The sequence below is a fragment of the Aplidium turbinatum genome, chromosome 12 (assembly GCF_918807975.1).
Source record: "Aplidium turbinatum chromosome 12, kaAplTurb1.1, whole genome shotgun sequence".
In the NCBI taxonomy this organism is placed as follows: Eukaryota; Metazoa; Chordata; class Ascidiacea; order Aplousobranchia; family Polyclinidae; genus Aplidium; species Aplidium turbinatum.
Window position 1 is genome coordinate 21,816,590 of NC_137483.1, and position 24,350 is coordinate 21,840,939.

Genomic DNA, 24,350 nt, shown 5'->3' on the forward strand with positions numbered 1-24,350 from the left:
TTTGATGAACAAGTAAAAACTGCAACTACTTGTGAAAAATGACGTTGTTGCGTTGCGCTCATATATTGCGACACAACAAATTTGGAAAAAGATGCTTTCTCCACTCAACAGCTTGTGTTAAGGCCTCTGAAAGTGGGGTGCCTTACGAGTCTTCAATTCATAACAAAAACAGCAAAGATGCCATAACATCCGACCTGCCATTTCATGCCGATGCAGTGGTGATAGGCGCCGGTGCAGTTGGTTGTAGCACTGCTTACCATCTGTCTAAGTTAACTGGTGGAAATGTTGTTTTGTTGGAAAAGAACAGGATCACATCGGGCACTACTTGGCACACTGCAGGTGAGTGAGTATGTATTATGTAATTCGTTGCTTGTTTAACCTTAAATTGATGGGAAACTTCCAGACAACTTTCATTTTAGAAACAAAGCAATTTTAGATTCCCACAGCAAAATTGTCTCCGATACAGTTGACTGAAGGTTTTAATGTTTCATCATCTCACTATCCTCATTTAGTAATTCTAATGACAACACAGAGATATGTTTCAACTTATATATATATATCAGCTGCCGAGAAACATATTATATGTTTTTTTTTAGTTTGACGATGGTATGATTCCTTTACTGTCAAGTGTCAACGGTATATAATTGTGTATTTTTTATTAAATTTTTACATCATTTTTACGATCCATTACAGTTGACATTGATAACGTTGTTAAGATTTATGATAATTAAAATTATGATTACAAGTAATTAAGTATCCGGGTCGGTGGCTTAGTGGTTAGCGCGTCCGCCTCTGAATCGGTAGGCATGGGTTCGATACCCTGTCGGTTCATTTTCATACCAAAGACTTTTTAAAAATGGTACTGAATCTAATTCTTGTTTGGCACTGAGCAATGGAATGAATTCTGGTAATAATGTAGGCTACTCAGTTGCGCCTCTATACGGGTCTGCTACTATTCAGTGAGTCCGATTCGGTGAGTTCCTAACCTCTAACCCCTTATCCTAAAACGGCAATGATAATTAGGCTACGGTACCCGATAATTTAAAAAAAAAAATTGAAAAAATCCCCCGTTAAGGGATCGGACTCACCGAAATGGGCCATTCCGCCTCTATACAAGTATACAGCTGCATTGACACTGTCTGCTTTGTAAAGCGCTAATGAGCAACGCATTCCGCGATCGAGACAGCGCTATATAAAAACAAGCATTATTATTAAATAAATTACGATTTCCTGAACTTGACAGGAATCCTGTGGAGCTTCAGGCCGAGTGAGTCAGAGACCATAATGCAGTTACAGACACGAGATATCATCAGCAACGAACTGCCTGGTATCACAGGTGAGGACGCTGGTTGGATTAAAACAGGAACGTTGAATATTGCAAAGAACCAAGACGACTTGAAAGACATCACCCAGTTCTCTACAGTACGTGTTGACAATTATGTTTACTTTGCTTGGTTGCATAGTATGTATTATATAAATGTTTTTTTTTGTAAATTTGATGTGGCAACACTTCACCTTGGCAAACCATAACTGGTCAGTTGTGGAACCTCACTGTAGTTAGCTTGTTGTGTTTGAATGCACTGAAGAAATTTACTAAAATGCATGTACTCAGTTGCTCATAGCTTCATACCAATGTGAAACTTTGTAAAAAAATGTGGAATTGCTTTCAGGGTACTGTACCGCAACTACATTTTTTGCACAAAGACACAGAGCCTTGCACGAAATAATTGCAGGCGTTTATGTCTTTACTATTCTTTCCTCAGCTAGCAAAGGCTATGGGAGTTGAAATAATAGAGCTTCCTGCTAACCAAGTGAACGACATTCACCCTTTACTGAACGTGAATGACGTGTATGGTGCTGTGTACTCGCCAGGAGATGGCACTATTGATCCAGCCACCTACTGCATGGCCTACGTCAAAGGTGCTGTGAAGCGAGGTGCAAAGGTGAGGGCCAAGCGGCTGGCTATGTAACTTTTGCTTGAAAGGCATGAAGGGTATGCTCTCTGCTGATGACATTTTTATTCCGGTGTTATAATTATATTCAGATCGAAGATTCACTTATTTTTTTGTGGTCATTTTGTTTTTGTTTGGATGTGAAACGCCGAAACGTACATCATATTCATCAAATACAAACAATCTCTAAAGTTTTGTTAATATCTCCTGGTAATTATCTCTCTATAAGCTAATTCCTTTGAATAAACGGATGCCGCATTGCCGCTGTGAGATTTTAGAAATGTCCAAAAGAGGCTTTCTCCGAAAAGGTTGTCTCCGAATTGGGATTTCTCCGAATCGGATTATCCGAATAGTAGCAGAAGTGATAAGTTAGTGGCTAGGTTGTGAAAGCTAGCTTGATTGACTGATCAGTTAGATCAAGGGTGGGAAACCTTTTTAGTATTGCGGGCCACATAAAATGAGAAATAACACAGGCGGCCACTAAAAATTTCGAAATTTTGTCCAATCTTTCTGGAACATTCTGCCTTCATCACCAATCTTTCTTTTCTTTCCAGAAGCCATCATACAACATAAAATTTTGCTAACTTGAGAAGTAGGCTACTCTGCAAAACACTTTTCACGAATGGCATAACTGACCGATTAACAACAACTGGTCACATTGTGACGTACACATTGTTGTTACAAATGGCTTTCTATGATAGATTAACTAGTCATAGAAGGCCATTCGCAATATACCGAGAATGTAGAGCCTACTCATTTTTGCGGAAGGGCCCGTTTCGGTGAGTCCGATTTGGTGAGTTCCCTATTCGGTGAGAGCCTTTTTCGGAGAGTTCCCTATTCGGTGATTTTTTTTAAAATTATTGGGTACCGTAGCCTAATTATCATTGCCGTTTCAGGTTTAGGGGTTACGGTTGGGGTCTTATTTCAACGTTTGGCGACGTTAAAACGATGTAAAAGCGGCAATGATAAATTGATAATTAGGCTACGGTACCCGATAATTTTCAAAAAAAATTTCAAAAAATCACCGAATAGGGAACTCTAAGAAAAGTCTCTCTTCGAGACGGACTCACCGAGTAGTAGCAGACCCCTTTTTTGAGCTGTTGTTTCAATATATTTTGGGTAAAGAAATTTTGACACGGGCCACATGAAACAGTCACGCGGGCCGCATTCGGGCCGCAGGTTCCCCACCCCTGAGTTAGATCAAGCGAGATGAATTGCCAAAGATTGTCAATGACATTGCTTTCTTTTGTAGGTGATAGAAAATTGTTCCGTTACCAACATTACAACGACAACGGATGATCTTGGAAACGTTAATGTTGCTTCTGTTGATACAAGCTTGGGAACGATTAAGACAGGGAAGGTTATTTGCTGCGCTGGAGCGTGGTCGCCCTACATAGCAGAGGTACAGTAGTAATTATTGCAAATTATCTGTACATACATTGTACAAACGTAGAAGGATCAGTGCTTCTAATTTACAAAGTCTAATCTATATATTAAAGAAATGATAAATTTGAGGATGTTTCGCTGATATCACGTTGGAGCAATTGATCGGGGAAATATTTACACTTGCAGTCTTGCACTGGGACTAAATCTGACAGTTTTACATACTTCTAGGCCGAAAGGCTTTGAATTACCGACGTAGGCCAGCTATTGAGTTGGACATGGTCAAGTTTCTGCTGGCTGTTGGAATGCTGTTGCTCGTGAAATGTCATACCCGAGATCTTCTAACACAATTTAAATTCTTAAACACTGAAATTATAGTCACCACCGCCACCAGTTTGTGTCTTCTGGAGTGAAGATAATTGTTTGGCTCTTATGTCTTTTTGAAAGAAGATAAAATGTGAAGCCATGGCAGCAGAAATTCACTGCCACTGCTTTAGCGCAGCATATTTTGATGCGAACGTCATGCAATTTGAGTTATTTGAATGTCAGATGGTTGGCGTCCGATTGCCGCAACTCACATACAAGCATGCCTACGTTGTTACTGAACCAATACCCGGTATATTGAACACCCCGATGATAAAGGATCATAGGACTGTTTACATAAAGCCTCAAGGTGAAGCGTTGCAGTTTGGCGGCTATGAAGTAAACCCACATCGAGTTGAAAGCGTAAGTGAAGCTTTGTGTTTAACTCAGCAAGGAACAAATGCATAGTGGGTCAGTTTTATTTTTCCTTTCAAAGTCCTTTCAAAAGGTTTAAAATAAGGTAAAGAGCTGACTTAAAAAAATTTTCTCACTATTTTTATTATGCCATCAAGCAAAAACCGTCTCTACAGACGCTGAATCAATGTAAGAAGGACTGATTTTGTTAGATAGATTAGAACCTTTCTCCAGGAGTATATTTCATCATTTTGACATACACAGCTCCCAAGGGACTTTGCATTTGGTCTCTACGACTTAGACTGGGACGTATTTGAACCTCACAACATTGCTGCCATCAACAGGATTCCTGCTATTGAAAAGTCCGGCATCAGATCCACTGTTTGTGGGCCCGGTACGTGTCTGTGGGTCCGGTAAGCCTATATGCATGTGACTTGCTGTGTATGGAATGATCGCCATTGCAGCACCAGCGTGTGACTGTTCGTTGATTTATGAAGCGTTCACTGGTTTACTAAATTGCTGTTTGCAAGTTTACAGGTAAATGCAATGTAAAAAAAATGCCTTGTTATCAAAATGAAAGCAAACACAAGCCACTCAGTCGAACGGGTTGCCTGTTGTATCAGATTTGCTACCAGCCATGGCGTTACTAAATTTCTACCTTGTCTATGTCTTCTTCGATAGAATCTTTCACACCGGATGGCAAACCAAACATGGGGGAATCCCCTGAAGTGAGAGGATTCTTTGTGGGCTGTGCATTCAACAGTGGAGGTATAATGGGAAGTGGGGGGGCAGGGAGACAGCTGGCTCATTGGGTCTATCACGGAAGGCCTGAAATTGATTTATTCAATTGTGACATAAGGTACGGCTACATGTAACGAACTCAGCTATTGAACATGACGGGTATAAATAAAGAATTTTGAATTGTGGAATGCGAAACTACATGGATCACAGTTTTTGGAATTTTTGTTGCAATCTTTATAACTTTTAAGGAATGCTAGTTTTAAAGCTATTTAATGTTCTTTTTTTGAATCCAGGCTTGTAACGATGTGTACATAAATATTCGAGAAATAATCCTTCTAGCGTGGCCGAAAAAATGAGTTTCGCATTACGTAGTGCTGTGTTTGTACTGAGGTAGCTAATATCCTGGTCATTTATATATCTTCCTAATTAACGATTTCCGTGAAAGGGGTTCAGGGTCCATTTAAAATAACACTTGGGATGTTTTCTCGCAGACGACATCAAACAAGATTTCTCAATTACAACAAGTGGCTTGTGGAAAAGTCCCATGAAAAGTTCACAAAGCGGTTCAGCTTGGTCTTCCCTTATGATCATAGCCTTGGTGGCAGGAACCAATGCAGGACGAACATGCATGAGGTATTTCGTGTTTTTTGGGGGCTGGCATACAAGAACTTTGTCACTCACGTCACAGTTGTTCTTTGTGCTTTCCTATGTTACTTCACAGAGCTTGCTTATTGGTTTCTAATGGAAATTGTAGCGGACTCCATTAACATAGTTTTTGAGGTCGTTTTATCAAACTGATTTAATTTAGAAGGTATGGGCTTTATCAAAGTTTATATTAACATCGGCTTGTAATGTCGATTTTAGGCTCACATGAGCCAAGGTGCGCTGATGGGTTGTAGGAATGGAATTGAAAGACCAGCATATTACGTGAAGGAAAGTGGCAAGCCCAACACCGGGCTGCAGGTGCTGGCGTACATGTACTATGGGAGTTATGGCAAGAAGGAGCACGAAGAAGACAGATACTGCGATGAAGTGATGAAGGATTGCACGCATTCATTTCCTGAGAAAAGTCATAAACTTGTGAGTTCATTGAAATCTTATGACTTTGATAAGTAGGAGAAACGAAGAACTGCTTTACCAAACTGTAGTTGCATTTGTTAGATATCATGTTGTAGCGATGAACAGCGCATTTCAATAATTGTGAGATTGCAAGATTTGCTTCTTACAAGATCCGATCTGGAATCACTTGACCTTTTTTGTGAAATTGTTTTATTCGGTTTTGACTTAAACATTACGTCAGTAATATGAGCGACTTGTGTCTACTAACATTGCGCTCCCAGCAATCAAAATAAGTTCTTGTTGGAATGATTGAACGTACAGAAATTGACTTAATGTAAACAAAACATTTTGCGTGCGTGACTGGGACCAGCCAAGCTGTAGTGCTCGAAAACAATACAGTCAGTCTTCGGTTTCAGAGCATACGTTTTATTGCATGCGATGTTGAACTGTAGCTTGCAATCTCCAGATTCGCAATGAATGCTTAACATGTCGCACTTCTGCGGCTCTGTTTGACTCTTCCTACATGGCCAAGTTTTTCTTGCGCGGCAAAGACGCTGACAAAACCGTCAGAAAGTTACTCACCCGTGACCTGACCCAATCACGTGACAATCGCTTTGTCTACTCGCTGATGCTCAATCCGGAGGCTGGTATTGAATGTGACGTCATAGCAACGAAGGTCAAAGGTAAAAATGGAGGTCAGTTTGGCAGCATGTGATTTCGAACTTTTTGATGGATTGATTGAATTTTTATCCTCGGACTGGGAAAGCTTTTTGAAGAGCTTTATCCTGGCAGTTTCGCATACTTGTAGAGCAGTGGTTCCCAACCTTGTTGTCACGGACCCCTTTAGACAAATTAATTATTAATTCTGCGGACCCCTACCTAAACTTTGCCTGAAACTCAATTAACATACTGTACTACAGTATTGACTATTGTAATGATTATGCTACTCAACTACTGTACTGTGTCATATTGCATTGCCGCTATGACTCCTGCGGCAAATATCAGGTGAAACAGTTGCTCAAATAAGAAAATGAATGAATTGTTCAAGAAATGTCAGCAGTATTTGAATATTAAGGTGACCCAAAGTGCCATGCCGAAACTTTTTCAACGTAAGCAAATTTAATGGGAGGGCTGTTGTTGCCTTTCCTGAACTAAGCGACTGAACTGTGGTTGAGTTTTTGACAATGCAACACGCATGTCATCTTCAACGTCTAGGCGATTTCGATGTTTAGTTTTTATTGTAATAAGAGCTGAGAATCCTGCCTCGCAGTCGCAAAGGTAATGTGGTTATGAATGGTAACAAAACAATAATCGCTTGCTTTGCCAAGAATGGGATTGGGTAGGTTTGCAGTTGTGAGCACCAAAATTCTTCCACAGTTTTTGAATGATATTCAATGCTTAATAACTCTTTTGATCTCAGATCAATTAGGTCATCTTTATCTTTACTGAGATCGTCATCGCTAATGTTGTTCAAGTCGAAAAGAAAAGGATTTCGAATCAATGTTTCAACTTCGTTCGGCAGGTGTTCTAAATTAAAATAACGTTGAAATGAGATTTGCAGGGTTTCCAAGTGTGCGTAAAATTTTTCTCTCTGCTTTCTATTACGCAACAAACGAGCCAATCCTGATTTGACTGTAATCGACATGCGTTGTGGTAGATGTAGTTTAAGGTCAATGTACACACTGTAGGCAGTAGCATAGGTTTATTTTGATGCATACGGGTACAGTTTATTTTCGCGGGCTTGAGCTTGACACATTTGCATTTAAAGAGAGAAATGAAAGTAAAAAGAGAAATGAAAGTAAAAAGATCGATTTTCGTTTTTTTTTTCTCCAAAACCATCAAGGTAATCACGGACCCCCAAATGCTTTCTCACGGACCCCCAAGGGGTCCGCGGACCCCAGGTTGGGAACCGTTGTTGTAGAGGCTTTGAATCACTGACGCAGGCCGGTTCACCGAGATTGACAGAGTGAAGTTTCCGATTGTTGAAGTTTTGTTGCTGGGGAATTCTTCCATCCATTAGATGCCGCTGAATGGTGAGCAGTCCTTAACATGCGTTGCTCAAGCGCACACCCCGAGAGTCGAACCACAGCGCTGCTTGATCTTGAAGCTTCTTCGTTCCAGAAGTCACGCGCTATCCAACTGAGCTATCGGGGCTAACTTGTCAGCAAACTGAGCTAACTTGTCAGCAAGCACTGCACCATACGCTTCATGTTCTCTTTCCTATGGGCTAATTGCAACACATTAATTTGCACAAAGAGTAGTGTTTTTAAAAAGCTTCCAAACACTGATTTATTTACTTTTTACTGCGTGATTTTTAAGAGTTTGTTTCGAAATTGACTTTATCATGGCAGTGACACGCATTCAAGTGCCAGGAAGCAATCGGAGCATACCCCGCGCATTCCTCAATGTGACTGTAACATTATGCACCTCATCCCTTTGTCCGCTATTCATTTTAGTGATATTAATACGCTTGAAATCTGTAAGATTTTATCCTTACGTATGTTACTGAATTCAGATGCTGAGTACTACATCACAGCGCCATCTTCCGGTGAACAGTATTGCCAATCCCACATGCAGCGTTTTATTCAAGATGAAGGTCTTGACTGTTATGTTGATAATAGAACGGAAGAAAGGTCCATACTAAGCGTGCAAGGACCTAAAAGGTTGTGACTTCTATACGTAAAGCAATGCCAATTTCTGGAATTAAAAAAATAAAAAACGGAAAAAATAATGATGAAAATAAAAGTAACTGTTGAAATATTTTGTTCCAGCACACAATGGCTGGAATCGGTTCTAGGCTCAGGCGATGTGTTATCGGGACTGAAATACGGTGAATGGAAAGATTTTGCAATGAATGGAGCCAGCCTGATGGTGGGAAGGTGATAGTTTACATAGTTTCTACGTTGTTTAATCTTTCTAGGCTAGCAGTCGGCTTCAACTTCTTTGAAGACGCTATTGAAGAGCTCCCAGATTCCAACATAGTGCCGCATATCAGTTCAACGCCAAGCTCGAATCTGTATTTTACTACACGAAAGTGTTGCAATTGAAGAGCTTGTATTACTGAAAGTACTTCAAGTCATTACAAAAGTATTCACACTAAACGCATTGTCAAGATATCTATACTTGGAAATGGTAAGTTTTTCTGTTGTAAATGTCTTGCAAGTGTACTTAAAAGGTTCGTTGTGCAATTGCTTAGAGTGCTTGAACTTTTTTTTATTCGTATGTGACTTTTCGTAAGAACATTTTGTAATCAACTCTTCGATTGGATGAAACACTGTCTTACACTTTGAAGAACAGCTTATCCTTTTGAAAGCCGAAAAAATAACGATTAAGTGACTCTACAGAGAACAGCATTCTTCATGTTTTAACCAATAGCTACTTGCGCTTGTTGCAGCCTATCTGGAGGGCTATTCTTGGAAAGTGTTTGTTGCGGTCGGAAAGCTTTACTTGTCGGCATCCAAATTCGGTCAGATTGGTCGTTAGTATTAACGTTACCAATCGTAGATTGGAAGTGAAATCTCTGGTCTTCATTTGGTTTCGTGCTGCCGGTTCAGCGAACATTTGCTTAGGAGCCGCACTTGGACACGCCTCCATCTGCTATGATAAGTTTACGTCAAACAGCTTTGTATTAACGTTAAACTTTTAAAACAGTTCGGTCACTTTGCAAGAGAGTTTGCTGCACGAGCTCGGTGCAGCGGTCGATTAGGTTCGTTAATTTGGTTCAGCGCTGCTCGAGTCAATAATTGACGCTGCTTTGAGACGCGCTGCTGCTGCACGCGCAAGGATCGTATCAGAGTTGCACCTTGCAACGAACAACGCGTCTTTGTGTCGTTCCCATCCAACAGCGTCGGTATTGTTTACGATGATTCAATGTTTGCAAATGTTCATCGACAGAACAACTCAGTGGTTATCGTTTGACAAGAAGACATTGCCACAAGGCATTACGCAAGGAGCTGTTGTGTCGTGGTCTTACTTTTATTCTAGCATTTTATTTTGTCTTGCTAATAATTTGAAATTTTGCCGTCATGCATTTTCCCTGTGATATAGCAAAAGTATATTGGTACAATTAGTTGGCTTGAATATGTGGAGTGAGAAAGTGTTAAGTTCAGCTTTGTCTTTCGAACAGTATTTTACTCTATTCACTTGACTTGTGATACAAATTATCCAGACAGAAAATCAGTCATTTTTTTACATCGATATAAAAAAGGGCTGATTTGCTGTCCTGGTAGTTTTATATCTCGTTCCCAGGTTGTCCTTCGTGGGAGAATTGGGATACGAGCTCCACTGTGCCAGCGATGACGTCGTCGGTGTATACAATGCATTGATGGCCAGAGCAGAGGAGTACAAAGCTTGTGTGGCCGGCTATCGTGCTATGGATTCGCTTAGTTCCGAAACAGGTTCGCTATTATGGATGTCCAAATACATTAACTCCAATTAATTGAATCCCAAGACCTTTACACATTGCATTGTTCTATGACATTAGAATTCAAAACGCCTTCTGTTTACTTTGCAAAACTTAACGATATCTGGCATACTTACCGATAATTTTAACAGTTGTTCACAAATATGTGTAGTATTGTCTTGTAATGCTCAGCCCTCTTGTGCTTTGCCTGTCCTTGGTACAAAACACATAACCCTCTCCCGAAACTATATTAACGATATCTATTATTAACATATTTGGGATGTAGCGATGGGAATCTTTTTGAGGCAATACAGATAATTTGTGATTCATCATCATTCTGTTTAAAACTAAGCCCCACATATTTATCAGGTTTCCACCATTGGCCTCACACCATCAACATATCGGACAATCCTGTGGAAGCGGACATGCTCAAGTTCTGTGACAAAACCTCTAATTACGTCGGTTCTGAGAAGCTAGCCACGCTACGGTGTGAACCTTTGAAGAAGAGAATCGTTTACTTCACAGTGGATTGGTAAGTTGGCCCGATACTTTCATGATTTGTTAAAAAAAATTGACGTGATTGTTTTGTCACATGAATGATACGTTTTTGAAAACAAAGCTATCGAAGTAAAAACAATTCTGACTATTAACTCACAGTTCTGCGAACCATGGTTAATGCCAAGTCTTTGACTCCACCATCTGTCATCGCAGACAGCAAATCAACCGTTTTTTACATTAATTTTACGTCTGCAAATGTTAAATCAATGTAAAAAACGACTGATTTGCTTTCTGGGATAAACGTTATGTTTGCTGATGATACCTTTTTTGAACCGTCTTCACTGATTCCAGGACGCTGTGCCTTGTTGTCTCTAAGCTCAGACTAGGTCTGTAGGAGTGTGCTTCTGTGTTGTGTCTGTCGCCTGTTTTTAAATCCTTTCTTCAGTGTGGAGTTTGACAACAATTAACAAACACAGTTTACATGGTGATTGGTCAAGACTGGTCTATTCCTGCCAAGTCCAGTCGAGACTTATCATTGCGGTTACCATTGACCATGTATCGCTTACAGCGACGGCCCCATATATGGCAATGAAATAATACGAAGGAATGACGTAGTTGTTGGCCACTTGCGGTCGGGAGCGTTCGCTCATGCTCTCAACACCAACATCGGCTGCGGGTGAGTTAACGACCGTTATTCTTGTGCTGTAGTTTTGCTCTGCTGGACAAGGTTATAAAAGTTTCAAAAAAAGTTGTGAAAAAATCGTTGAAAACCTGTTGACAAATTGTGCTCTCTGAATCCTTTCGTTCGTATTTTCACGTCTTCAAATCGTTCCCGTCCATCCAGACCCGAGAAAACAAGTTGAATTGAAGTTAAACCAGATGAATCATTTGTTGTCTCGGAGAGCGCCAGTTGAAGACCAGTTTGACTCATGAAACCATTGCCTTGTTGGGAGTGGGAGAGTGGGATACCTTCTTCAAATGGATTCTTATTGATTTCACTTTTTAATTGATTCTTTTTATATATTTTTTTATATCTTTGTTTTTAGTTACATTATTCTGGGGAAGTCCCTAACTAAACTCGATGACGTCATCATACTGGACGGTTCTTACGCCATCGAGCGGATGGGAGCGAAGCATGAAGCCAAGGTCCATCTTGTCAGTCCATTCGACCCGAGACTGGAACGGATGGCTGGGAAGTATTCGACGAGCGACCAAGAGTCGCTCCATGAGAGGATGGTGTAGAGAAGGAACGCTATTTGATGTTGTTGGATCACCTGGCAGTGGTGCAAATTGCGTGATATTCTCTATTGGGAACGTTATTTACGTATAAGTGGTATTCATACTAAAAACAAGTAAAATTATTGAAATCAACACGTAAGAAATGTGTGGCCGCTGCATCGATGGAATGTAGCGACGTCCACACTTTATGCATAATGTTGGCTTTCTATGTCATAAGTAATAGCAAATACTTGAGCGAGTGACTTCACTCACTTCAAGCCGGTAGCAACTTTCCAAAAGGTACCATAAAAAATCCCCTATGTTGAAACTTCGGAAGAACAAAGGAAAAACGCAAATCCTAGCTACAGTAAATTAAGTCATCGGTTTACCATCGGCTGACTTGGCGCAGAGGGTTAGGGCGGTGATAGGCTAGTCATTTCATTGACGTGGGTTTGATTCCCACCACTACTGTTGCTGCTTTTTTCGTCTGTAATTACCAAACAAACTTTAAAGTAATAAATGTTAAAGTGCCTACCCTACTGATCAGGGCGACTCTGATTGGTTAAATTTCAAAGTAGGGAATTTTTTATGGTACCTTTTGGTAAGTTGCGACCCGGTAGAGCAGCAGATGGATCGGTCATTTTATCTGCAATTAGAGTTACAGTAGCTTTTGTAAAGTAGAGCGCTAAGCTTATTTTTAGGGTTGTATTGCTTGTGCTTTTTGTTCTACATTTCGCAAGGTGAAACAGGTGTTTATTGTAATTCTGTGATGATATAGTTGATTAGAGATGTAAACAGTTTTGCAATTTAAGTTGAACAATCGCCCTTTGAAAACCTTTATTTGAAAATTGTGAAATATCTTGATCTGTTTCATGCTTTTGTGTCATAAATCAACTTTGTTGGTATCTTTTTAGCATGCAAAATTCGTCTTTTTTATATTGATTTGACGTCTGCAGACAATGAATCAATCTAAAAAAAGGAACGGATTTTACCAGCTGGGTCTTTGGTACTAAAATATCTACTAAAGCCCGAAAAAACTTTTGTTTCGTTCAATTTAGTTGATTAAATGCAATTTGCAGATGTAGGACCTCAATGCCGTTTCGTCAACTCAGTACAGTAGTCGTGTTTAATTTCATTTGTTTTGCATATAATTATACACAGCATATTCAAACGTGACATGCCTCAATGCTCATTACGCAAGGAAAACCCAGGTTTTGTTTGGTAGGCTACTTTGAAGTGGCCACTTACCTCATATTGACACCTACTTATAAACATGTACTTTCACATTTGTTTTTCAAATTTTTGTTGTTGAACCATATGCGACACCACTATGATGCAATAATTTCTCTTCAACAGGTTGATGAGCCCCGACATCAGCCTTGTACATAACCTGATGCAGTTCCTGCTGATTATTGTTTGTATGAAACCAATCGTGCTACCTGTTTTTAATTAGTTTCAAATCATCATGTTTTGTTTTTAAATTTCTCTTGTTCGTTCCCACATCGTTCCATTGACCATTAATCCATTATTAAATTGCTTGTTTGGTGCCAGTGCTGTTGCATCGCCTATGTAGCGCTTTTGTTTGCGACTGCCTCAATAATTGATCCAATTATGTCATGTGGGCTGTGTAGCCACCTCGTCTGTTGTAGACTGTCGCAATTATAAATGAAACTGGGATCCAATACAATTATCAACACAAGCTTTACATCAGTACGTGAAATACTGCAGCAAATTACTTCCGGTATGTTATTCAACAGTTTGCATTCAATTTTCTCTTAAGTTTAGAGTGAGTGAAAGCACCCAGCTCTAAAACATCCTGGTTATGTAGCAAAGATGTTTACATGCTACTCTTGCCTCCACCCTTGCCGAGGGATATTCTACTCTCATGCTCTGATAAGTTACTAGTTACCGCGCATTTTATGTAATAAGGATATTGCTACTTTAAAGAATTCATTACTAAAAGTAACATCCCCTTGTTCTTACAAAAATGATAATTAGGTTTGGTTTGATTGATCCTCGTCATATTTTTATGCTACGCAAAGCAGTCTCGATTGATTGCAGTGTGCATTGCATCCATCAAAGTAATTGGCTGGACAAAAGTTGGAGAGTTTTGCATTCCATTACCAAGATAAATGATAAAGTTACCAGGAAGAAAGCAACCCATAGCCCGCTTGCCTTCATCTTAAATTTTCGAAGCAAAACCGGAAATATTATAAATCAATTGTTACTTTTCTACTTTGCAGATATGTCCTACTGGGCATTAAAATGATGTTTAATGACGTTAAACGAATCGAAAAGTTGCAAGTTTGAAACTAATGTGCAATGTCAAACTGAAACAAAACACCTGCTGCTACTCGAATGACTAGGCATTTATATAGGAAAGCTAATTAAGTAGCTTGAAAAATCTCTGGACTGCCCAGTTTGCGTTGTGAAATTAGCAAATCAGGTTGAAAGGAAAGTTTGTTTTTATCATTCATAAGTTGTTGCTTGTACGCAGGTCAGTGCAGTTTTATTGAATTTCAGTCATTTATTATTAATATTTCACGAATAATTTTGTTTTGTTTAGATGAATTAAGATATTTTCCTGAAGAGGGCAGAAAGTTTTGCCGAAAACGTTTGAAATTATGTATCTATTTCATTTCTGTATTAATTTTGAATTATGCAATTCAATGTTATTAAGTTGTTATCGATTGTCTGTCTATCATTCATAAGAGTTTTTACAAGAAACGTTTTCAAGCCAGAAATCAATTCAGTTTTAGTTTCAAATTTACTACAGCAGCTGATGGTCTTCGTCGTACAATGTTTCTTTTTCAGTTCTAAGCTTGATAGGCTGTGTCTTTCACCATCCTTCGGCTTGTGGTGTTAGAATAGGTATCGAGCAGTCACTGCAAGCTTTCCAGCAGTTGCGTCATATCTTTCAACCTCGCGATGTGGTAAAGCTTTCATCAATTGGAGACAATATGTTCTGATGCAATAACTTAGGCCTACCAAGATAAGAACTATTTAGTAAGACGTTGAATTGACAATGTGGGACGTGGGTTTCTTTCAATAAACAAGTGACCGCTGCAGTTTTTTGCAAAAAAAAAAAAATGGAACTCTCGTGTAATCTTAACCTACTCCTTATGGCAAAATGAGAAACGTTTGTTCTTTTCACGGATTTCAAGAAGCACTGGATCCGAAATTGTTTGCTGAAAAGGTTGTGTTGAAAAGTGTTGCTAGATGCCGTTTCACTCTACTGCAAGTGCTCTTTAAAACGAGCTAAATATGACCTTAATGTTTGCACGTAAATCGAATAAAACAATTTTTTGAAAATGCCACATAATGGAAACAAAGCAACAATTTTAAACTCAACAATACTATAGCCATTCGAAGATTAAGCTACGCACTCAAAACAATGAAAATCTTAAAAAGAAAATGACAAAAAAAGTTTCATTAAGGTTTCTAGAAGTTGATATACACTGTTTGTTGGTTTGCTTGTTCTTAGGCTATCTTAACTAGTTTCTAGACTAGCAGTAAAATCGCATCTTTTCAGTGAAGTAAGCTGATTCCATGAACTCATTAACAAAAATTTTCTTTTTTGCTCTCGCTTGGAACTACTGCTTGTTGCGTGGAGTTTGGTCAATTGGTAACCTACAGACCAATAAACTTGTAAAAAAAAGTACAAAAGATGACAGTGCGTCCAGTCCGGAAGAGCTGAACCATCATGCTTCTTTAGAAGAGGAAGAAGATTACTCGAGGTCACAGTTTTCCACTGCAATCATGATAAAGTTTTAGTAGAGTATTTCTTCATTCATATTAGTTTATTCATAAAAAAACAACGCATTCCAATGTTGAAAAATAAATCAGATATTTTTTGGCTTCTATGAATTGCACATTAGAAAAATCTAAGTAGGCCATGGAACAAAAGCGACACGTAGTTAAAAATTAAGTCGTCTAACTTACATTTTCTAAATTCTAACAGTCAGCGATAGATTTTGTTTGAATAAACTTACGGTAATTGAAGATGATGGAGCAGCTCAATAGTTTATAACCGTATAAGATTGAACTGAATCATATAAAAATAAAGTTATTCCAGTGGAAATGTTGAAAAAAATAAATCGACGGTAGCCTATCTATGCTGATTGCTGAAAGTTTTAACCTGGCATTGAATTTTGCCTTAATGACTACAATACCTTGACAGAAAATTAGCCATTATTTACATTGATTCAACGTCTGCGAGTAAGAAATAATTTGTTTCTAAGATTTTCAAGAAAACGTTTCCTTTGTGTAAAATATAGCTTAACCGTACGGATTGATGCTTCTTTTCGATGAGAAGTTCTTTCGATGAAATTTCGATAAGGCGCCGTCAAACCGGTTGAAGACTACGCCTATAGCTCAGGTTCATTTCAATATTTTCTATTTTAATTTTTAGTGCTATTCTTAATCACTTCAACATTGATGACACTTCATCATCTCCGCCAATATCTCCGCATCTTCCTGTGAGTTCATCTAAACCAGTTATCAACGAAGAACATCTTAATTCAAAGGAAGACACAAAGCAGGTGAAGTGTGATGTTAGCCCACCCAAAAACACTGATAGAATTTTTTTTTTAAATCACATCACAATGAATGCTTTAGTACAGGGGTCACCAAATGGCGGCCCGCCAGCGAAAATTTTTTTCCCACGAGATTGCCGTCTCATTTACATATGTTGGTAAAAGTTTGTATTAAAACCGTGTGAATGCAACATTTTCTCGTTGGCACGGTTGGTTCAGTGGTTTCATCCTCGCCTAGTGATCGTGAGAACGAGGGTTCGACGCCCGACGAAGTCAAACTTTTTTTCTTCTTTAAATTAATTTTTGCGGTGCACAAGAGCTTTTCAATAAAAGTAGGGTTAGGGAAAGCTTATATTTTATTATCATTGCAGAATTTGATTGGTAAATAGTTATTTCGCAATCTGAATCAACCAATCTCTTAACACTTTCGGAAAATCTTACTTTTAGAGTGACCAGAATCAATGATACAGAAATCTCGTGGGAAAAAAATTTCGCGGCCCGCCACGCTGTATCGCTGCGGCCCGCGAAAGGCATCAGCATACAAGTATAACCAAAAATACTTTTCTTGAGGAGTTAAAGAGCACGAAGGCAAAAATACTTTCCGAGAAGCATATTTTCGCTTTGCATACGATTCCACCGACCGACCAATCAGATTATAGTTCTAGGTGGGGGTTGCTTAAAGTTATTCCAATGCGATGTCCAGCCACACTGTCCCAGTGGTTGATTAAAACGTCTGTTTTCGAATTTCTAAATTGTCTGTGAGCATAGGGTTGCTTATTTTAACTTTGCAAATGTCATGTAAACACTAGTGCGAGTTTCACCGTTATTGTGTTTCACAAGCAGTGTTCTCTTTATGCAAGTTTTTGTTGGCAAAATAGGTCGGTGTGCCAACTCAATTTATAATAAATTGGCAAAACATTATATATAAATTTAAAGACTTTTTCTGATTGTATTATGAAAATATTTAGCTTAGTAGGCTAGGCCTGCTGCAAATTCTTTTTTTTTTAAATATGGAACGCTTTACGATTTTGCGTGTCATCCTTGCGCAGGGGCCATGCTAATCTTCTCTGTACCGGTATCGTTCCAATTTTAGTATATGTACTGCCGAAGCAAGTACTGCAAAATGTTGTTAATCAACAAATTCTTGCCACGCTGATAAGAACCGCAAGTGACAGTTGTCTAATAATTATTAATCAAAGAAAGACGGTTTTATAGACTCTCACAAAAAGGATGAAAAACCAACTCATTGCTTTTTTAGAGGGAACACTGTTCATGAATTACGATAGAATTACGATTTTTCGATGATTTCCACAAGCGTTTGTTTTATGGTGCCTGGTTTCTTTTTCCCTGTTATTGGAGCCTATTTTTCGCTGATATGCTTGCAGGTCACTATTGTTGCTTGTATTGCGATGTGTCAAACATTTCCTTGTTTACTGAAATTGTTAATTGCAAGATATCTTTTGTGAAGCGAAGTGCCAACACCACTCTTGCTTGGCGATGAATATTCTGATGAAACCGCTCGCCTCGCTATAAGTGCGCAAAACAAGTGGCCTTGTTTATTAGGCATTGTTAAAAAAGTCAAAAGTGTTATTAAAGGAGCTTGGCCTGGCAGTAGCGTTGTTCGATTAATTTTGTTGCTGCGGTATTCTAACATAAATATGAACAACATGTAACGCTAGATACTGGGTACGAAATGCGTTCTTTTCTAGCGTAAGAGTCAACCTACCTAACATTTTATTAGTGCGGCTCGCCACAGCTCTCCTTAGTGCCAAAGTGGCTCGCATGCAAAAAAAGTTGGTGACCCCTGCTTTAGTATAACAAGTCTGCTATAACTTTTGGCTTTGAGTTGTTACAACTTTTCAAACTGTTCAATCTTTAAAATAGCAGTTGTTGTATTTGTAAAGGAATTATCATTATCACCTTGCATGGGCTACATGATCGAGGATCTTCAATTTTCTTGTAATTTATTATTGAATGCATCGTGCTATGTAATGACAGACCCTGCCTGGTGGTGATGAATACATACAATGTATGGAAACAATATTCTTTCGGAACGGATTAAACGGTCCTCCTGCTCTCATTGGCATTCCGGGTGAGCCAGGAAAGCATGGAATTCCAGGCATCCCAGGACTACAGGGACAGAAAGGCGAACCAGGAAGTAATTGCAAAAGGGAACAGGTAAAATATTTCGTTAAAATATTAAATGATTGCAAACAATTAGTTTTCGTACCGGAGAAAATACTAAACCAACAAATGCTATTTTGCCTCCTCAAGGAAGATTAGGCCTGAGCTCACAACGGCAAAGCTTGAAGGAATCTTGTTGTAGCAGGCTATAATAAAATTTCAACTTATTTTAGTTGTTTACGTTTGAGCCTAACCGTAACCGTCAATTCAGTCCGGATCAAATGATCTTCTTTTTGTTGTTTGTGTGAACATACAGTAAATGCGTTTATCAATTTGTAATGTAGACGTACCGTAGCTTTCTGTAATATCCTAACAGTTAAAAGTTCGGGCACACTTTGTGAGCTGACGTGTTTTTCATACCCTTGTAGGATTCTAAAACATTTCTACCAAATATGAAACATTGTGCGTGGAATAATTACAACTTTGCTCTGAGTGTCGGAAAAGTGCAAACATGTTCTTTCGCTAAGGTAGGAGATAATAATTTATTTCTTGTTTATTTGTGTATATTTTTTTTCTACAGTCTACTTCTGCAATGGTTTTCCTGTGTGTAGGCTATGAAATGACTATCACAACTAGGCTATTGGTATTACCAATGACGTTGACAGGGAGGTCCATTAGGTAGGCTATTTGAACTTATGATTTCAGGGGCCCATGACCTTTCAAAAGGGCCCATAAACTTAAAAAAACAACACTTTGTATTTGTTGGTTATGGCTCGTTTTTTTCAGAAGTGTCTTAATATGGAACCCTGAAGCTTCCATTGGTGCCTGTAGGCTACCACATTGGGATATTAGGCCTTGGCAGTTACTGCGCTAAGCAACGTGACGTGTCAGGCATTTCTTTGTTTTAACTTGCTTTTTAATATCCGCCCCGATAGCTCAGTGGTTACGCGCCGGGCTCAAGATCACACGGCGCTGGTTCGACTCTCGGGGTGTGCGTTTGAGCAACGCATTTCAGGACTGCTCTCCATTCAGCGGCACCTAGTGAATGGAATAATTTCTCGGCAACAAGACTTCAACAATCGGAAAACTTCACTCTGCCAATCTCGGTAACCGGCCCTGCGTCAAGAGCCTCTACAAGTATGCGAACAAGTACCAGGAATAACCAATCAAGGCTTTGTCAGTCCGAGGATAAAGATTCAAAACCAAACCAAACCAAAACCAATATAATGACGAAACCTAAAGATTTTTTTACTACATCAGTTTATTGCACCAACCCTTAATATGAAATCAAATTGGTATTTGCAGAAGCAAAGAACTTCAGTGTTGCGATTGGAATGGCATGGGTCGACCAGGGTAAAGTGTTTCACAGGAGCATGCTGCTCTCGCTGGTATTTCAACATCGACGGAACAGAATGCCGAGACCCTCAACCCATAGATGGGCTTGTTTATGTTGATAGCGGAAACACTACAATCAACGTGCATCGGTCAATGAGCAGTAAGCACAAGTTAGGCTACATACTACATGGTGTGTCCAATGTAGGCTACCTGCAATTCGGATAGCTCAGTGGTTACTCGCCCGGCTCAAAATCTAGCGGCGCTGGTTCGACTCTCGGTGTGTGCGCTTGAGCAAGGCATTTCAGGACTGCTGGACGGCAACAACACCTTACAAATCGGAAAACTTCATTCTGCCCATATCGGTAACCGGCCCTGCGTCAAGAGCCTCTACAAGTCTACAAGGATGCGAAACTACCAGGGATAACCTATCAAGTAGGCTATCAAGGCTTTGTCAGTCCGTGTCCGAGGATAAAGATTCAAAAACCAAACCAACCAATTCATAGCCTACCCTCCACTGTAGCCTACGTTTGAAAAAAATATGATAATTTGTTTACAAAAGGTAATAGGCCTCGAACTTAACACTTCAATAAAATGTAGGCTATAACTTTGGATTTTTTATATGTTTGTAACAGGTATCTTAATTACTGTACATCCTGTATAGGCTACAATGTATAATTAGCCTATCATTCTGATACGTTGCAAGAAATATTTCTCTTCTGATTCATAATTCCTTTTGTCATCAAGTTCAGTAAGGCATTTAGGCCTAATATGCTTAGCCTAGACACTCCATTGGAAATAGGCTACAGCCTACAAACAATTTCAGCACTAATAAAAAAATTTTCATAATTATTGTAGCCTATACTTTCTCCAGGCAGCGTTTCACTTTGTCATTGTGGACTACGAAGTATGGGCTAGGCAACAATTCAGTGGAGCTTCTCTTCTAACGTAGGCCTAAGCTTCAACTAAAAAAATTGTGTTTTAGTTGTAGGGTTATGTCGTGGAATATCGGAAGGAATTCATAATGTTACATTCTGGGTGGGAAGATGCAATGGCGGTTACGAGAGAGGACTAGTCCGAACTGGCTGGAACTCGGCATCTCGAATCATCATAGAGGAGCTACCTTATCACTGAGCAGTGTGTCTCATCACTCTCCATCTGTTTCATTAAACATTTTTTAAATCATAAAAACGCTTCAGGTATTTTATGTTAGATAGGCTACTTCAGTGAATCACGTGAATATCATTAATAAACCAAAAAATGTTTTTTTTTATACAACTTTTGTAAATTCTGATGTTACAAAATAAAAGAACCGCCACAAATCCGATAACATCTTGGGAGTGCAGAATAACGTTCAGTCAGGTACAGAATCGTCGACATAACAAAACACGACATTTCTTCTGTCGGGACCGTAAATGTATCCTACGTAAGCTAGTCTAACTATGCCGGTTATGTACAAAACCATAGACTTTCTTTTGCAAGGACGAAAGAAATGTCTCGAGTTCTGCAGAAAGCCTAACAGAAGCATACCCCCATAGGAGATGGCAGGGATGGAGGAACCACGTGGGCCTCGTGGGCCTGGGCCCACCTACTTTATTTTCTGGGTGGGCCGGGCCCACCCATTTTTGAAAGCCAAATATTTTTGAAAAGGTAGCGAAATTGGATTGACTTTGACTGCTGCAAACTTTGACTGCTGCAATGAAAAGTTGGATTGACTTTGACTGCTGCGCCTCTGGGCCCACATACTTTTAAAATGGTTCCTCCATCCCTGGGAGATGGGAGTGCTAAAGGAGAGAGGAAAAAAAGTCGCACCCGGCTACAAAAATATGTCGCTAATTTTGGCAAAAATATTAGTTATATGAGCAAATCGTAAATTGTTGCGGTTTTATAACATATTTGCAAAACGTTTGTCCATGACCAGCTGAGCTGGTCCTTGGTTGATCAATCCCAAGCTCAATCGGAAATCAAGTGGCTTTGTGTAGATGTAGCAGGCCACAACATCGTCAGACGTCAATGTCTACAAACCCCCACCTTCGCGGATAACATCAACAGCCATCCCAGTGTTCCCCCACCCCAGCCTCTACGCTGGCGACTTTAACTGCCACCGCACTGACTGGGGCTACAACTCCATCAACAACGACGGAGAAAGTCTGGCCGCTTGGGCAACCAACAACAACCTCGCCCTCTTATACGATCCTAAGGGCGCAGCAAGCTTCCTCTCCGGTCGTTGAAAACTGGCACGAACCCAGACCTGGCTTTCGCAAGTAATGACCCCGATGATCGCCAACCGGACAAACGTGCGCTAGAGAAGTTCCCAAGGTCTCAACATCGACCCTCGCTTATCACGTTCCCCTTGCTCGCCACACCTATTCCGAGCAAGCCTGTCAAGCGATGGAACTTCAGAAAGGCCGATTGGGAATACTACAGCTTCCTCACAAACGAAGCTACGCAGTACCTCCCATCCCCACATACCATCAAAGTGGACGAAACCTACCAGGACTTTTGTGATGCAATCATATCTGCGGCAAAAGAATCCATCCGGCGAGGTCGACGAAAAAGCTACATACCTTGCTGAGATGTGGAGTACGACAGGCTCTACCGCGACTTCCTCCGTTCCCCCTAGGGCACCGCCACCTCCAACTCAGCAACAACCCTGCTGGCAAGATTGGATTCAAAGAGGAAGGAGCGCTGGACAGAAGCCATCGGCTCAATCGACTTCACGCACTCCAGCCGCACAGCATAGAGTACACTCAACAACCTCACTGGCAGATCACGTGCCCCTCGTCGCCAATGCCTCGTTTCAGCAAATGCCATCGCCTCACAACTTGTGAAAAATGGAGTGCACAGAACGAGAGACCGTGAATCAGACAAGTCCGTCCTCGAGGAAATGACGGACCTCTGGAAGGTCCCAACACCTGTCGAGGGCAACATCTTTAGTGAGTTTACCCCAGAGGAATTTGCCTCCGCCCTTCAGCACCTAAAGCCAGGCCAATCTCCGGGCCTTGACCACCTATGCCCGGAACTAATACTCCAAGCTGCCCCCACTATGAGGTCCTGGTTAAAAGACTTCCTTTCCTGCTGCTTGTGTCACCTGCGCATCCCAAGAATCTGGAGAAGAGCCCTAGTGGTTGCAGTCCCAAAGCCGAAGAAGCCCCCAGAGGATCCGAAGAGCTACCGTCCCATCTCTCTGCTCTGTATCCCCTTCAAGATACTCGAGAGACTTACCTACGCCCGTGTCGAACCGATAATAGACCTTCAGCTCCCTCGGGAACAAGCCGGCTTTCGCCACGGAACATCAACCGTAAACCAGGTCACTCTGATGACCCAAGACATTGAGGATAGCTTCTCGGCAAAAAAGAAGGCTGGCGCCGTGTTTGTCGATCTCACGGCTGCCTACGACACTGTATGGCACAGCGGCCTTACCAGCAAACTACTCCGTCTCCTTCCTTGACAGGCACATGGTCCATATGATTATGGAACTTGTGCAAAACCGCAGCTTGTCCCTTTCCACCCGGTAGCGGCCGACGAAGTAGACTGCGTCGACTCAGGAACGGCGTCCCACAGGGCTCTGTCCTGGCCCCCTCCTCTCCACTGACATCTATGACCTGCCTGACACCATCTCCAGGAAGTATGCTTACGCAGACGACCTGGCTCTCCTACATCCAGCCGGAGAGTGGCAGTCAATGGAGAGGAACCTAAGCCAGGACATGTCAACTATATTGACATATCTCCAGAAATGGAAGCTACAGCTCAGCAAGGCAAAGACAGTGTCGGCGGCCTTCCATCTAAACAACAAGGAAGCAAAACGTGAGATCAACATTACCACCGATGACGAACACCTGCCATACTGCGCCGAACCCACCTACCTCGGCGTAACCCTGGACAGGTCACTCACGTACCGACGACACCTGGAGTCACTGCGCAAAAAACTATCTGCGCGCGTTGCACTTTTGAAGCGGCTGGCGGGTTCCGGCTGGGGAGCTGACGCGAAAACCTTTTGCACAGCTACCTTGGCCCTCGTTCATTCTACCGCCGAGTACTGCGCACCAGTGTGGTGCCGCAGCTCTCACACCCGCCACATTGACACCGCCATCAACGACGCACTACGCACTGTGACTGGATGCCTGCGTCCCACTCTAACGGAATGTCTTCCCATCCTTGCAGGCATAGGCATCCAACCTGCTGAGCTTCGCCGTAAAAGAGCCATGATTTCCCTTGCTCGTCGCGCACTGGACCCCGACCACCTCCTCCACAGTAGGCTACATTCCAGCGCCTATACCTGGAGAACAGCAGCGACTGAAATCAAGCCCGTTTGCGCCCGCCGCACGACAGCTTCTGAACAACGTTGAAGATCTTGGAATAAGTGCGGCACACTGGACGAACTACACA

The 24,350-nt window shown here is 40.8% G+C and overlaps 2 protein-coding genes and 1 pseudogene across 2 annotated transcripts; 2 read left to right on the top strand and 1 right to left on the bottom strand.

The window, feature by feature from the left end:
* The first annotated feature begins 38 nt into the window (after nt 1-38).
* On the top strand, nt 39-13,782 carry LOC145780686 (sarcosine dehydrogenase, mitochondrial-like). The gene is made up of 16 exons (XM_082592307.1): nt 39-339; nt 1,244-1,422; nt 1,764-1,943; nt 3,205-3,354; nt 3,885-4,061; nt 4,317-4,446; nt 4,734-4,911; nt 5,285-5,426; nt 5,658-5,873; nt 6,319-6,547; nt 8,368-8,515; nt 8,624-8,731; nt 10,101-10,249; nt 10,624-10,786; nt 11,321-11,428; nt 11,799-13,782. The coding sequence occupies exons 1-16, from the start codon at nt 39-41 to the stop codon at nt 11,992-11,994; spliced, it is 2,754 nt and encodes a 917-aa protein (XP_082448433.1). The 3' UTR covers nt 11,995-13,782.
* A 1,477-nt stretch (nt 13,783-15,259) lies between these two features.
* On the top strand, nt 15,260-21,272 carry LOC145781342 (uncharacterized). The gene is made up of 6 exons (XM_082593121.1): nt 15,260-15,707; nt 16,382-16,511; nt 18,504-18,683; nt 19,058-19,156; nt 19,935-20,124; nt 20,947-21,272. Exons 1-6 carry the CDS (start codon nt 15,520-15,522, stop codon nt 21,093-21,095), a joined length of 936 nt encoding a protein of 311 aa, XP_082449247.1. The 5' UTR covers nt 15,260-15,519; the 3' UTR covers nt 21,096-21,272.
* LOC145781460 (U6 spliceosomal RNA) lies at nt 17,510-17,622 on the bottom strand (annotated as a pseudogene).
* Nucleotides 21,273-24,350: the final 3,078 nt, after the last annotated feature.